Source organism: Apium graveolens, chromosome 2 (genome assembly GCF_009905375.1).
Source record: "Apium graveolens cultivar Ventura chromosome 2, ASM990537v1, whole genome shotgun sequence".
NCBI lineage: Eukaryota > Viridiplantae > Streptophyta > Magnoliopsida > Apiales > Apiaceae > Apium > Apium graveolens.
Window position 1 is genome coordinate 66,766,276 of NC_133648.1, and position 17,848 is coordinate 66,784,123.

The 17,848-nt window shown below is 35.8% G+C and overlaps 1 protein-coding gene across 1 annotated transcript; it reads left to right on the top strand.

Moving 5' to 3' along the window:
• The first annotated feature begins 6,023 nt into the window (after positions 1–6,023).
• LOC141707492 (receptor-like protein 7) lies at positions 6,024–9,786 on the top strand. Its single transcript, XM_074510687.1, has one exon. It carries the CDS (start codon positions 6,259–6,261, stop codon positions 9,670–9,672), a length of 3,414 nt encoding a protein of 1,137 aa, XP_074366788.1. The 5' UTR covers positions 6,024–6,258; the 3' UTR covers positions 9,673–9,786.
• Positions 9,787–17,848: the final 8,062 nt, after the last annotated feature.

Consider the following 17,848-nt stretch of genomic DNA (forward strand, 5'->3'; position numbering starts at 1 on the left):
TAATAAATCTGTAAGAATTTTATTAAATATATATATATAATTTTATTTGATATTCAAATTTTTGGTTTGCAAAGTAAGAAGCAGAAGACACTTGTGTTTGCAAAGTGAGAGACACAGCAGACAGTTGTGTGCGTCTGTTACATTTGCAATAATAAAACAAAACGGAACTTCGTCCCGCGTTATTGGTTAAACAAGTAGAATGGAACACGAAGAACCGTTATATGTGGTTTTTAAAAGCAACCAAAATGGAACACGAACTGCCGTTAAACTATATATATATTTTTTTTAAACAATCAAAACGGAACACGAACATCCGTTTTATATGTAAATAATGTAAATTATATAAAACGGAACACGAACTTCCGTTTTCTTTACCAAAACGTTGTTTTATCTGCCGTTTTCTTTCATTTCCTTGTTCCTTTTTTTTAATTTTGCTAAATATTTCCCTATTCATTTTAACAGTTATATAATAACATGTTCAATATTTATTTCTAATACTACTTAAAATGTAAAATAAAAAGACTAATAAATAAATAACATTATTTCTAACACAAACAAAATAAACACCAAAAAATATGAACAATTAAAAAAACAAATACAAATAATTAAAAAGTTTGAATCATAATAAACAACAAAATATCTCCAATACTATTTTTTACAAGATTCCAAAAGTAAAATCCTAAAAATATAGATAATAATCACAAGCGACTCCATCATCAATGCCAATAATCCACAATCTACTTCATCATCTGCATAAAAATGATTTTTTTTTAAATATACAGTATAAATTTAGGAAATACATTTGACAAGTAACACACAATTCAACACTTAAATTTACAATTAAGATGCATTCTAAACATACACAATTAAACACACACACTTAAGAGCTTAAAGTTAAGCTTACCCTCATTTCTTCGCGCACTTATGCCCATCTGTTCCACAGTTTGGAGGATTAGCAGTTCTCTTTGAACGCCGTTTACCCTGGGAAGTGTAGAAATGACCATACTTCCCGGGACGGTCCTGGGAACTCTGGTCCTGGGTACTCTGTGAAGAAGTGAAATCCGTACCGGCATCAAGATCAGTAGGAGGTGTAGGTGTTACATGGAGACTGAATGATGGAATGGAGAAATCCATAGATACATGCTCAGTAGGCCTATGAGAATGATGCAGAGAAGGTGGCTGCTCAGTGGAAGGGTCCTCGGTACGACGCTGCTCCGTGGAAGGGTCCTTGGTACGAGGATGCTCGGGAGTAGGAGTCAATCCAAGATCAAAAGGAGGAACATATGTATACCTATCCGGAATCTGAGAATCATGCTGGACGTGAGTAGATGATCCCGGCACATGAACAGAAATAGTATGAGCAATAGAATCACGTACAGGAGGATCCCGATCATCGCCAAGATCCGTAGCCATAGGATCAGTACGATCATGAGTAGATGACTCGGGCACATCATGAGAATCAGAATGTAATGGAATACCATCAGCTCCAAGCTCTGCAACAACAGGGTCTTCGTCAACCAAAACCCTAGCTCGCCTACCACCAGCAGCTCGTCCACCGCCGCGTCTACCTCGACGGGTCGGTTGCTGCCTCTCCTCCAACTGCCTAGCTCTACGAACCTCCACGGGCATCTCATCAAAACCATGTAATGTGTAGGCTCTGACAAAATCACAACACTGGTCAGCATAACGAGAAACATCAGGAAAAACATCCTGTGTCCGCTCAGATATGTGCCTGAACATAAGATCCTGAATAAACAAACAAAGAAAAGATACACATGTTACAAGATTGTTGTATGAAATAAATAAACTACTAAAGCATTTGTGATGAAACTACGATAAGCAAAACAACTTATTCTATAAATTAAATGTACAAGAAGAAAACTTACAATGCGATGATTAAATGCACCAACACGTGAAATGAATCTAACAGTCCTCTCCAAATACCAAGGATGGTACTCAGGCACTGAACTCTCGGCAACAATCGCATCTCCAACAAACAAATGATCCAAACGATGCGCCCAGATAGATGTGCTAGCTGCATATTTCTGAATCCATCTGATTTTGTCATTGCCCCTCAAGTTTGTACTATGCTCTGCCTCCGAGTAAACAACATCAACTGGGATAGTCTGCACGAGCCCAAACTGTCTAGCAACTCTATCAGGGCAATGAAGCTCGACTATGAAAATACAAATCAAAGGCCCGCAGTAGCGCCAAATACGCTCACCAGTGAAACAATATGCAGGAAGCTCAGAAATGACATCAGAAGAGTATGGCTGCCATATAAACTGAGATGGTCCAAGCCCATCCAATAGCGTCCGAATAGCTGAAAGGGTACGACCACCCGTGCTAGTGTAGGAATGACCATGAAGCCACCTATAACGACATTACTATAAACAGTCAGTTAAATATCATATCAACTATATTTAAACGCTAAATCGTTCCATATCATATCAAGTTCATTTAAGCGCTTCTAAAACCCAATTTGGGGATTAATGAACCCTAAAACATTAAAAAGTGTAAAATTCTAATCTAACATGAAAATATATTCTGGTTCCTAGAGTTTATGCTCCATGGTTTAGGGCCAAAAGGCCCTAAACCACGAACCATAAACCCTAACCAGTTAAATATCATATCAACTACATTTAAATGATAAATCGTTCCATATCGTATCAAGTTCATTTAAGCGCTTCTAAAACCCAATTTGGGGATTAATGAACCCTAAAACATTAAAAAGTGTAAAATTCTAATCTAACATGAAAATATATTCCGGTTCCTAGGGTTTAGGGCATAACAGCCCTAAACCCTAGCAACAATTAGGGTTTATGCTCCATGGTTTAGGGCCTAAAGGCCCTAAACCACGAACCATAAACCCTAACCAGTTAAATATCATATCAACTACATTTAAATGCTAAATCGTTCCATATCATATCAAGTTCATTTAAGCGCTTCTAAAACCCAATTTGGGGATTAATGAACCCTAAAACATTAAAAAGTTTAAAATTCTAATCTAACATGAAAATAAAGTATAACCCTAAACCCTAACCGTTCTGTTACATATAAAGTCCTTTTAAATGATTCTAAAACAGAAATAAATTAATAAATGCTAAGTACCTCAGTCCACGTGGAGCTGCAACCTGACCCTCCCAGAAACGAGCATCAAACAAGATAGAAGAGGTGCGAATGGGAGCAAGAGTGGGAAATCTCTCCCACGCCCATAACTGCAACAATAGCAGACAACCAGCTACCTCATCAACGTCCTTCTTACTTGTCTTGCATAACTCCCTATACAAATATGCAAGAACTGCAGCACCCCAAGCATAATCTCCGCATCTGTCTAGATCACGAATGAAATGTAGAAATATGGGATGGAAGAGACCTCCCGAATGATCAGTGAAGAGTACACCACCAAATAGATGAACAAGATAACACAAGACCTGAAAGCGAATATCATCTCCTGATGCATCCTGCGGTAAACGTGCTGGAGCACATGAAGTAATAAAGGACAACCGAACTCTGGATCCATTCATGTCTCTCTTCGGATCGGAATCTCTACCAAAAAGCTCAGCAACATAAGAACGCCAACTCATATCAGGGCCAGGGGTGATATCAGAAATAACAGCATCATCATCAACAGGAAGCCCTAAAAGAACACCTACATCCTGTAGAGTAATAGTAACCTCTCTCATAGGCAAGTGAAAGGTATGAGTCTCTGGCCGCCATCTCTCAACAAGAGCTGATATAAGACTCCAATCCAGCTGTAAAAATGCCACTCGAGCAACGCCATAGAAACCAGTAGACTGAAGTAAAGGGACCATACGAAGATCTAGCGGTGGAAGATCATCTTCATTATTAGAATTTTTTCGGCGACACTTCAACATATCACCACCACCTAACCTCCAAATATCTAAAGATCTATGTGTATGCTGAAGATGAAGAAGACTAGGGTTAACAGGGCCCGGGTGCACGTCCTGCAAACATATAAAAGAACAAGTTAAAAAATAAACAATAAACAAGTAAGATCAAAACCTATCACTTAACATATAGATATCAGATTTATGCTAGAAACGTATGGACACGAGTAAGACATTAATGCAACACTAATCTTAAACAATAAATTGATAAAAAAGGATCACCATAAAGACATATAATTCAGATTAGAATCCATCAGACATATAATTCAGATTAGTTCTCTTTTGGTACGCATACATTATTTTACTTGCAACTTAAACTCGAATCCCCAGCCTCGACTGAAACATGAATTCTCGACCTCGTGTTAGTAGTAGTTGCCAGTTCTCAGGGTTATGGGACAGATAAAAAACAAGATTTTTATCTATATGCTAATATGTTAATATACCAGCCAACCATGGACGGCTAAATCTATTGGATACCCGTATCCTCGTCTTGGTAAAGGGACAGCAATCCTCAACTTCATGCTAGCTCTTACTATTTCTACACCATCAATTAGATTATTCACTCAGCAATTGAAACTCAATTTACATGGCTTATTCACATCTTAATTTACGTACTCACTGAATGACTGCACTAAAATAGATTGTGTTTGATTCTGAGATTACTGTTTGTTGAGTACAGAGTATATTTGTTACATGCAGAATATGAGTTTCAACCTAAATATGCTTGTGAGCTTCCTGAACTATGTAAAACCTCTCTGATTTTTTCTCTATTCCATTACAACGTCAGTCTGAATCAACACCAAAACAGTGGACGCAATCAAGATTCCAAATCACTAGACTATATAAACGCAAATCAGACTATATAAACGCAAATCAGAGTATATTTATCATTGGGTAATTTCATCAAACAACATGGACGCAATTCTGAAAATTACCTCAATATTCATGATTGATGCAGTAAAGTAACTTAATTTCAAAGCTCTGCTTGCACTGAAGATCGCACTTCTCCCTCTTCAATGAACGACTTCAAATTTCACCGAAAATTCTCCGCACAGTTCTCCGGGTGCCAGTTCTCCTCTGTTTGTTCGTGGAATGTTTCTGTTTAATGTTCGGATATTTTTTTCTAAAATATAAAAGAAGCAAAACGGGGAACGATGTCCCGTTTTTGTGTTTTTTAAATATAAAAGAACAAAAACGGGAGACGATGTTCCGTTTTACCTTTTTTTAATAACTGAAGTTCGTGTTCCGTTATGAGATGACATTTTGGGCCTTTTTTCCAGAAAGTGACATTCTGGGCATTATTCATTAAAAAAGTGATATTTTGGTCCTTAGTTCGTTTTAATATCGGTAGTTAGAGATCCATTACGAATTTTATATTGGTAGAGTTTCATGCATAATAAAAAACAATTAGAATGTACCATCCAATAACAAAAAAAGGGTCCAGAAACAAACACACATGCTGCAATATATCATATTTGTGATATTTTCGTCATAAGTGTAAAATAGAATGACAGGTACAATGAAGGGTCCATATTTATATGTATAAATTTTTTTTATCGTAATAAGTAGATAGATATATTATCTATAACGATGTAGGATAAAATATATGACATGAAATACAAATATAAACACACACAAGATTAATTAAATTGATAAAATACTACACCAAATGATAATATTTGACTTTTAAGTATTCTCACAAGATTAATTAAATTAATAAAATACTACACCGAATGATGATAATTGACTTCAAAGTATTTTCCCTTTGTTTTTGTTTAAAAGATATTACAGTTTGTTAAAGCTACAACCCCAAAGAATCTTACAAATTTTCTGGTAGGGGCAGTCTGGCACCAACTATTTGTTAATCGTCTCTTAGTTTTGGTACTCACTTCCAAATCTATGTACAATTCAATCATAAATATATATAATACATTTCTTATTAAACTTCTAAGCGTGACAAAAGATATATACTACTTTTCCCGCTTAGTCGTGTAATTTTAATGGCAGATTAACAAACTTTCAGAAGTGAGAAGCAAGTTAAATAAACAGCAAAGTCAATAATACATCAAGCCACTCCAACAAAAAATCAAAAATGGCTTCAAATCGCCCACAGCTCTTGAAAAAAAAAAAAACAAGAACGCGTCTTTAGACTCGAACATTATGTAGAAACTAAAATACAAAACACATTGAACAGTAAACGTATCCAAAGACACACACCAGTTCACATTGACCACAAGCTCATCATATGACCAATTATATTTTTCTCTATCTTTTCTCTGCCTGAATGATCCTAGTGAAATATTAATCATGTTTTAAGGCTTATGGGTGTGTATTCTTATAGTGTCCAATGAGAAAACAAGAATTTTCTTGGGTTTTCTTGATACCCTTGTTCCAAATCTTGTTGATCAGTGAAATAACTTGTGTTCATGGTCAATGTCTACAAGATCAAAGACAATTGTTGGTTCAGCTAAAGGATGGTTTACAGTTCGATGAATCGGTGTCGACGAGGATTAAGAAATGGACTCAGAGCACAGAAGATTGCTGCAAATGGGATGGTGTGAGGTGCAATGTAAGTTCTGGTTATGTCATTGGTCTTGAACTTGATGGAGAGGGAATCAGTACTGGAATTAACAGTTCAAGTAGTCTGTACAAATTTAAGGATCTTCAGAGACTGAATTTGGCTAATAACAACTTCAATTCTACTGAAATCCCACTTGGGCTGTTCAATCTTTTAAGTTTGACATATCTGAATTTGTCAAACTGTGGATTTGCTGGACAAATTCCGGAACAATTTTCGCGAATGACAAGGTTGGAAATTCTTGATCTTTCTACCTCTTTTGTATCTGGAAAATCTTCACTGATAATTGAGAATCCCAGCTTAAAAATGATTGTTCAAAACCTCACAGAGCTTACTGAGTTGTACTTGGATGGTGTAAACATGACAACTCAGGCAAAGAGTTGGTCCCAGGCAATATCATCTTCACTCCCTAATTTGAGAATATTATGCCTGAGAAATAATCGTATTTCTGGTCCTATTGATACTTCCCTAGAAAGAGTTCAATTTCTTTCTGAGATATATTTGGATCAGAACATTCTGAATGACACAGTTCCAGAGTTTTTGGCAAACTTTAAAAATTTGACGATTTTGCGTCTTAGTTCATGTAATCTGCAGGGGATGTTCCCCCGAAAGATCTTACAAATACGGACACTAAATGTTCTGGATTTGTCAAATAATGATAATCTGCAGGGCTCTTTGACAGAATTGCCCAAAAATGGATCCTTACGGACACTGGTGCTCTCCTTTACAAATTTTTCTGGTGTGTTACCGGAGTCTATTGGTAACCTGGGCTCCTTGTCTAGGATGGAGATAACAAATTGCAACTTCAGTGGAGTAATCCCGAATTCAATGAGAAACCTCGCGAGCCTTATTCATTTGGATTTCTCATACAACAATCTAAGTGGCAATATCCCATCTTTACAGAAGTCCAAGAACCTCACTTACTTGGATCTTTCCCGCAACAGATTATCAGGTATAATTCCTTTTACATACTTTAAAGGACTTGAAAATCTTGTACATGTTGATCTGGGATTTAATCTGTTCAATGGAAGTATTCCTTCATCTTTGTTTGCTCTCCAATCATTGCGAAAGATTAAGCTTCTCCAAAATCAGTTTAGTGGTTCACTGGCTGATTTTTCCAATGCTTCGATGTCTCACTTAGACACACTTGATTTAAGTAGAAATAATCTGAATGGGTCCATTTCATTCTCTTGGTTTGAACTCAAGTGGCTAAACATTCTCTCCCTGTCCTTCAACCAGCTGTCTGGCTCATTGTCGCTAGATACAATATATAAGCTTGAAAATCTTACCAGTCTTGATCTTTCGTACAACAATTTGTCGATTGAAACAAGTCACAACAGTTCTGGCAAGACTCTGCTCCCCCAATACAGCACATTTAGATTAGCTTCCTGCAAGCTAAAGTCTTTCCCTCATCTGGGAAGCCAATCAAAACTGAATGTACTAGACCTTTCAGATAACCAGATTCGCGGAGCAATACCAAATTGGACATGGACTCTGGGTAATGGAGCTCTTATGTATTTAAATTTCTCTCGGAACCTGTTATCGAGTTTTCAAGAACCTTATGCTATTCCTAAATTAAGTGTCCTTGATTTGCACTCTAACCAACTGACTGGAAAAATCCCAGTACCACCTCTAAGTGCTTCATATGTGGATTATTCTGCCAACAACTTCAGCTCGTCAATGTCTTCGGATATTGGAAAGAACCTCACCTTTGCTTATTTCTTTTCTGTTTCAAGAAACAAGCTGACAGGAAACATACCTGATTCCATCTGCAAAGCTAATTATCTTCAAGTCCTTGATTTGTCCAATAACAATTTTAGTGGAGTAATACCATCATGTTTACTTGGACAGAGTAAATCTCTTGTTGTACTGAATCTTGGGAATAACAATTTCAGTGGATATATTGAAGGCACATTCGTGGAAAACTGCAGTTTGAAAACACTGGATCTGCATGCCAACCATTTACAAGGAAATGTTCCAGAATCCCTGTCCAAATGTACCATGTTAGAGGTGTTGAACCTGGGAAGCAACCAGATAAATGACACATTTCCATGTTTCTTAAAAAACTCTTCTGATTTGCGAGTCCTTGTTTTGCGATCCAACCGATTCCATGGCAACATTCATTGTCGAGGGCCACAGAGCCATTGGCCAAACCTTCAAATCATCGACATAGCTTCTAATGACTTTACAGGCAAGGTACCAGATAACTGTTTCTTGAACTGGACAGCGATGATGGGAAACAAGGATAATGCACAGTTAGAGATCAATCACCTGCGTTACGAGTTCTTAACCCTTAATAATTTCTACTATCAGGATACAGTGACTGTTACAAGCAAAGGTTTAGAGGTACAGCTTGTGAAGATCTTAACAATCTTTAATTCCATCGACATTTCTTGCAACCAGTTCGAAGGGAATATACCGGAAAATGTGGCTAAACTCAAAGAACTTTATATTCTCAATATATCACATAATGCACTTACAGGCTCGATTCCACCAGCAATTGGAAATTTGAAACAGCTTGAAGCCTTGGACTTCTCAGCGAACAAGCTAAGTGGAAGCATCCCAGCGGAGCTTGCAAATCTTAACTTCCTTGCATATCTGAACTTGTCATATAATCAACTTACCGGAAAGATACCAGTTGGGAATCAGCTATCAACATTTGATGAAGAATCTTTCAGAGGGAACGAGGGATTATGTGGCAAAATATTGAACAAAACATGTCCTGAATCTCAAACTGAACCATCCTCAGCGCCAAACAAACATCCACAAGATTCAAGCTCGTCATCCTTTGATTGGAAATTCATTGTCACTGGGATAGGATTTGGAGTGGGAGCAGCCATAATTCTAGGACCTCTTCTATTTTTCCAAAAAGGAACACAATGGTTGGATGAGAATATTGATAAACTCGCACAAATCATTGTTCAGAGTTTTGGGATAAAATGCAGTCGCTATGAAGTTGTGGAAGAGTATCAAGACACATGCAATGCAGTATGCTCAGATGAGGAAGACCGGACAACAGAAGATACAACATATAGAGGAAGGTACTGTTTGCTGTGTTCAAAACTAGACAGGTTTAGGGACACAGTCGTGCATGATCCAAAATGCATGTGTCATACCTCGACACCGGCAAATTTTAGTTCCTCTAGCTCCTCCTCCACTTCTTCCTCATACAAGACACCTTAAGTTTCAAATTTCTATTTTTTTGAAAAAAATTTCGTTCAGCCTTCCAGTTTTATCTAATATTGTATAGCTTCAAATTTAGAAATGAATTAGAACTATTTTTTATGCTCGCAGAAATCCTAATCCTGCCAACAAATGGTTGGTGCAAGGGTTGAACTCTTGTCTCCATGCAGGAGGTTAAGAGTTCGACTTCTGATGTGTCAGTGCGTGCGTGTGTAATTAATCATGTGTGTGTAATTAAGCAGCAAAAAAAGAAAAGAAATCCTAATCCTAGTCTACAAATATTAGAGATCATGGACAAGTTCATATCATTTTCACTTTTTAGCTAGTCCTAATGTGCATTTTACATAATCAACCCAGACCCAATATAGTTGACCAATCTAATTTTGGAGAATATATACTTGTACCTGCATTCTGTTGGGACTTATATCGAACATGAATATGATGATACTTAGAGCGGGCAATCGGGTTGTGTCGTGTACTTTCGTGTCGTAATTTCGTGTTTCGTGTACGTAAACATGAAACCCATATCCGACCCGAAATGATTTTGTGTACCCATATGTGAAATCCATATCCGATTCGAATCGTGTCGTGTACTTTCCGTGTATATTAAATAAAAAATTAATATAATATATATATACATATAATATAAAAAAAAATCTATTTTAATATATAATTTAATGAAATATGGAGAGTATATATATAAATATATATATTTTTACATAGTATTCTATAAAAACTTGTAATCTATATTAAATTTGTATTATATACATAAATATATGCATGTGTTATATATATTAATTTATAAATATATTTATCTCGTGTAATTTCGTGTACTTTCGTGTACATAAATTGAAACCCATATCCGACACTAAATCTATCGTGTAATTTCGTGTTCGTGTACATTCGTGTTTCGTGTACCAAAAATTAAAACCCATATCCATATTTTTCGTGTCGTTTCGTTTCGTGTTCACGTGTTATGTACCAAATTGCCCGCTCTAATGATTCTACAGGAGACTACCAAAGACCGCCGTACTTAAACGAGAAAAATGTGAAAATAGAGTATTTTTACGATCCCTACATAATATAAACTAGTGAAAGTGTATCTAGAATGAAGGTTAAAATAATTACAAATATATCTGTATATAAAAGGAGAGAGACAGAGAGGGAGAGATGAGGAATTGAGGATGCAGGGCGTATTAGGTTAAAATAATTACAAATATGTGCAGTTTCGCATCGAAATGTTCCGCTCGCAATATCTTATTTCTAATATCTATTATTATTTATTATTTTATTATTAATAGTTTAATATGGGGCTAGCACAAAATATTTTATTATCTAGAAAATTTCAAATACATTTTAATCAGTGTTGAAAAGACTTTTATACCTTTATTATTACACATTGCCTTATCCAAACTCCAAACCCTTATCGATCTATTTTGGAATTGTGGACAAGATTGAAATTGAGTTAAATTTTATTCAGGAGACTCATTGATCTTGTGTTGTAGGTAGAGGTGGCCATACGATCGGGCCGGGCGTGCCGTGCCGATTTTTAGGCGGTCCGGTTCAATGCTGGGATAACTCGTGACCGGCCCGTGGTAGTGAACGAGTCGTGCCGAGTCGGGCCGGTTTGATGAAACAATGAGCCGTGTTCGGCTCGTGAATTACACGAATTTCCCGAGTTAGGCGAATAGGCGGTTCAGGAATTCACGGTTCACGAATCAAGACGAATTGAATCCTGGCGAATAGCGCAATGACGATGATAATCAAGCCAATAAACAACCTAATGTTACTCATTCTCACATCTTCCGTGTAACCACGCCCAGTCACGATCTATAATAACACAACAACAAATCATCACAAAAAAACCTAATTAGATCTCAATTAAAAACACACAAAATGAGAGAGAGAGAGAGAGAGAGAGATTGGGAGGGGAAAGAGGGAGGGAGAGAGAGAAGGGGGGTTGTTACCTCAGAGGCAGATTCATCGAGGATGTGTTTGATGGAGTGGTGATCTAAGAGATTAGCTTTTTTGGGAGTTGGTTTCTTATCAGAAGATGTTGATTTGGTGGTGGTGTTGTTGGCAGCCATGATGAGAATAGTTAGGGTTTTGTCTGAATGGGGGAGAAGAAGACGAGAGAGTGAGTTTTTGACTCGGACGCGAGAAATGTTTATAGGCTGACTTGAGGCTTACTCGAGTTATTTGAATGTTTCGCACACTGAGTTAGTGGGTTGGTTTCAATCGCTGAGTCATCATAATTCCTTTGTAACCGCTTATTTATTCTTAGCTTATTTATTTTTAGAGGTGCCAATAAATATAGTTGTTCGTCATCAAAATAACGTGTCGTGCCGTGCCGAACTATAACAAATATAGTTCCTATTCGTTTACGGTTCACACGGGCCGGTTCGCGGGCCGGGCCGGTCCGTTCGCGGTTTCTATTCTCCTGATTCGTGTTTGGTTCGCATCTAAAGCTGGTTATTGCCGAATAATGAACCGACACGCAACGAGCCGAGTCAAGCGATTATCAGACGAGCCGGTTCACGAGCGGTCCGACTCAAACCGGCCGTGTGGCCACCTCTAGTTGTAGGGTGTTTATAGGGTTTTATCAATCTTAATCAAACTAGGTTGGACATTGTGTGTGCATGTGTTCTTTTAGCCGAGTTTCTTTTTTGTGGTTGGCTTTAGGGATCAAAAGAGTAATCACCGGGGTCGTCAGCGATTCGCCTTGGTATGTCTAACCATCTCAATTGTTCCCGTCTTCTAGATAATGTGATGTACACCTTTTCTACCTATTCCGCCGTACTAATATGTTATCTTGCACAGTCCATCACTTGGATAATAATAGATCCTAGAGAAAGCCATTATTAAGTTATAGTTTAATAGTCAATTTAGGTGCACTTGTGGCTTTGTGGGTTTTATTTCATTATTGCAAGTTTTGGGAATTTGACGGGTCTAAACATTAAGTAGAGAAACGGATATCATATGTATGCCCGGGATTAGTCTTTTACTTTACCATCTCTTACTTAAGTTCTGATATAATTTTGCTTATAGTCAAACCAGCATTATTGTTGCCTAAGAATTATGCGGGTTGACTATAATAATGCCCAAGGATTATGCAGGTAGACTACAATAATTTAAGTATGCAGTATTTTTTATGCCTAATTATATCACTAAAATTGCAGGATTAAGGTTGGCAATAAAATATTTATGCCTCGTACGCCAAATTGAAGTGGTAAAAAATCGGAACTAACCCAAATTCAGTGTTTACATAGAATTATTATTTGTGCATTGAGCTCAGAATTAGGTTTGGATTTATTTTCTCGAGCCAAATTTGAAGGCTTTTGGTTTCAAGTTATAATTTAGATTTTTCAAGATTACGTGTGTATATATATTCTGTAGAAATGATTATTGAGCCTAATGTGCCAAATTTGGGTGAGAAAATGAATAAAATTAGTCCAAGTTCGTTATTGAGGTGGTTTTTCTGTGAAACATTTAGCTCAGAAACAAGACTAGACTAGATGCTGATGGATAAATACTGACCTTAAACTCCAATCTGTCAAATACTGATAGTCTTCATAAACTCTTATATCTTCCAGTCAGTAAACTCTGATCATAAACTCTGATAGTTCTAAATGTTGATATCATCAATTATTTTCAACAATCTCCCCCAACGTGTGCATTAAGTAAATTGTGTACAAATTCCTAATTGATGATGTCAAAATTATCTAAATGCAGAAATATTAACAAGTGTACAGTTTCACTGTCAGCGTATCAGACTTTAATCTTAAATCTTCAACTTTAGCAAAACCAGTAGCATAATCAAAGAATTTTCTGCGCAAATTTTCTTCAAGCACATTCAAATACATCTCCATTATCTGTTTGATATCCTTCAGCTCTTCAGTAGACTCATCATTTTGATAGACAGCTGCTCTGAGGCCATGAATGTTGGATCTTCCAAGTGACAAGTCATCTAGCTCCAGAAACCCAATTTTCTTACCATTTGGATTAAAAGTGAGAACTTTTATCCCAATAGAAGTAATTATCTTAGCTCCTCCTGTAGACATATCAAAAGTTTGATCATCTTCATTCATATATTTTGGAATGTACTTGGATTTATAGCTTATTCATCATTGCTCTGGATACTAAGTTCTTCAGATATGCAGACCACCTAGCAATTGTGGAGTTGTTTAGTTTAGGAAAAGTTACAATATATTCTATGATTTAACTTGCATTTGTTCCTGCGAAATCTTCAACCTCTTGCCTGACTCAAGAAAATACATCAACTTTTCTTTTGGCTTATATGTGTCATACAAATCAAGCACAATTTGAACTACTATGGTCTTCTGTAAATCTTCAAGCTTCACATTCTCACCAATTCTTGTTGTGACGCCCTCCAAACCCGGGGTCTAGATTTGGGGGTCACTTGCCACTAAACTATAATAAAATAATCACAACGGAATAATATAATAAATATGACCCCTTGTATGCACTGGATCGATCACAGGTTATAGTATGGAACAAGCACTAATACAAGCCAACTGTTATTACAAACCATAAGTCTAATTAGTTTTATAAATTATTCAATTTTTATTACAAACCTCTAGACTATTCAAGTGTCCCAAAACAGTCTACCTGGAAAACACACCCAACTATCTACAAGCACTCGACTTCTGATCAAACCTGGAACTCAAGCCTGCTCTGGCTTAGCTGAAAGATTAGATTGATAAACAAGTATGAGCGAAAGAAATGCTCAGCAAACAGTATAAAATGTGGTTGAAATGATAAACCACATTCTGGTAATAATTGACAACATGATAAAATCAGTAATATTTGATCAATAATAAAAGCTTCACAAGCTATCAACAATAAATGATAATTTTTTTTTTAGATTGGAATCTAACTCCGACGGACGTACTATCACATGCTGATCAGCCCGTGTGATAGCACTGGTTCATGATTCGTAGAAACATGTCCCCAAAACACGAGTACTCAAATAAAAAGGCAATATACCTACCTGTGACAAAAATGGTGTCATAATATTTCATATAACACATAGAAATAGCCCTCCGCTGAACCGTCAGTCCCGGTCACTTACGCATTCATCCAATCCATAAAACATTTTGATCAAAGGAGCCGAATCAAAGGACATCCTTAACCATATAACTCCCCATTTCTCCTGGTCCAGAGTTATCTCAACAATCGATGGCGAAATAACTAGAACAATTAGTTATTCGCTAATCTCAATTCAACGTTCCACTGTATAGAGTAATTTATAGCGAAATATAAAACGTTTAACTATTCTGAACTTAGAATATTATGGATATTGAAAGAATAAAGTCCAGAGTCAATATCAATTGAATGATAAATGAAGATATAAGTACTTGCATAATATGATTTGAAATAAACGTCATTTGAACGATAAGTGAAGTTAGGGGTACTTGCCTGGTATGCTCGATAACCTCTTAATATAACTCTGCTTATAGATGCTGGCTACTATCTCCGTCTAACACTTGACCACACTCATTGCTACTCGATTCTATAAAAAAAAGGGCTATCTTAATTGACAGAACCAGACTCAATCGACGTAACTATACGTCTTGACATCTACCCGATCATTTATAACTAAGCATGGCATTTTAAAACTGTAAACTATTAACATGCATATCACGTAACAAGTAATCATGGCATTCTTATAACACGTAATCACATATTTCATGTAACACATAGATCAAATCATTAAAAGATATGTCTCACTGCGTTCAGAATGAAAATCGAGTCACTATTAGCATTTACCGATCAAATACCAACTCAAACTGATACACAAATCAAATTCCATTGCAACACAAAAGAAATTAGGACTTAAAAGTATTTTTATTGAAAGCGTAATATTTTTCTGAGTCTGTACGCGTTCGTTTCGTATTAAACGGACGGACGGTTTAATTATTATGAATAAAATAAGAAATAGATGGAAATAAATCAATTAATAATATTAATTGATTTTTAAATACCAAAACATCATTTTTAAAAGACAAAATTTTTTTTAGGAATTTTTTGAATTAATTATAAATAATTTATATTTATTTAACTATTTATAAATGAAATTAATTGATTAAATGATTTTAATCAATTAACTAAATTCATAAATAATTAACTAAAATGAATTATAAATAATTAAATCAAATTATATTTTTGAAAATAATAAAAGAAAATAATTTTAGGAATTTAAAATAATTAAGAAAATAATTTTTAGAATTTAAAAGAATTATTAAATGATTTTTTTGAAAATAAAAGAAATGATTTAAAAAAAATGAAATCGAATTTGAATTAAAATAAAAAGGAAAAATGGGGAAACAGTTTAGAGGAAAGGGGGTTAGGGTTTTGGTGGATTGAATCCGGGTTGTAAATAAAAAACGGGTCGGGCAATTGGGTACTAAAACGGGTTTGGGTCACCAAGAACGACCCGCCGGAGTTCTTATGAACCCATAATCCGGCGGTCGATTGCGGCAACCTGGAAAATTCTGGCGGGTTAAATAACACCCCTTTTCCCTTCGATTCAGTCTGGTTTTCATCGTAACAAGTTCTAATTTCATTCCTAATTACGATTCAAGCATTAATCAACACCAACAACAAGCAACTCGTTGATTCCGACGAGTTTCATCACCGGAAACCAGCAAAAATGTAAATCCCCGATTTCTACACCAAATTCAATGAATTATATACGAATTTAAAGCCCTGGAGACATAAAATCAGTTTATATAATCAAATCCAACTGAACTATCATCAAAAATCCAGAAATTAAGAACCAAAAAGCATCAAAACCCAAGAACTCGGCTAATATGATTTCGAAATAAAACGATACAAATTTATACATTAATCGACTCCTTGAATCACGTTAAAGCTATCTATAACATCAGAATCAATCAAAAATCATTCTAAATCAAAAACGAATTCATGACCAAGAATACAAAATTTGATTTTTCAGAATATTGAACCTCAGATCGTGATTCTGGTACCAAAAGATCGGGCTTGAAACAAGGATCGTTTTGGTGTGTAGAGCATCAACAACGGATTCCTAGAACTTCCAAAATCAATGATTCTTTGTTCTTGAAGAAATTTTACCCCCAAAATTGTATTCTTGATTTGTGTTTTTTAATGAAATTAAAATGAATTAAAAAGAAATAATGGGCTATTTATATTTTCACAAAAATTATACCCCAAAATAAATTAAGGGTATTTTTATCCCCTAATTACAATAATTAGGGCCCCAAAATAATAATTACGGGGAATAATTTTAAAAACGATAAAATACAAAATTAATGTCAAAATTCCCCAAAAATTGTGAATAATTCGAAAATACAAAAATAAAGGGTATTTGAAATACAAATAATTTTATAAAAATAAAAACACGGATTTTGTGGGGTTTGACGTCCCGGTGGGGTCCCGGTCCGTTGATTTTTGAAAAACAGAAACGATCCCTAAATTACCAGAAAAACCCGAAAACACCGAAAATACCTTTAAACGCGCATAAATTGAAATAAAACAGGTATCTTAATAAAGATGCTAATAAATACGCGTCCCGATTGCAGATAAATTCATATAATTGCAGTTTAAACATATATTAATTAATCGAAATATTTCTGGCCCACACAGAAACACACATAATAGTTATAACATCTAATATCATGGCAATAATTACTCTAAATTTATAAAACACATAATATTTATTTATTTAACACATAATATTCACATAATTTTTCCCGGATATTACATCCTTCCCCCCTTAATAGGATTATGTCCTTAGAATCATCCTAGAAAAATAAGTGAGGATACTTGGATCGCATTTCGCTTTCCAACTCCCAAGTCGACTCTTCAATCTTGGGATTCCTCCACAAGACTCGTACTAATGACACAGACTTATTCCTAAGCACTCTTTCTTTCTTATCTAAAATCTGCACTGGTTGCTCGACAAAAGATAAATCTGGCTGAATCTCGATTGGCTCATATTCAATCACATGATTCGAATCAGGCAAATAACGCTTCAACATTGACACGTGGAACACGTTATGAATATGCTGCATGTGAGGTGGTAACGCTAATTCATAAGCAACCTTTCCCACACGCCTCAAAATCTCAAAAGGGACAACATAACGCGGACTCAACTTTCCGTTCTTTCTAAATC

Excerpts from the sequence above, each read along its gene's own strand:
- LOC141707492 (XM_074510687.1), top strand. The coding sequence starts at position 6,259 with ATGAGAAAACAAGAATTTTCTTGGGTTTTCTTGATACCCTTGTTCCAA.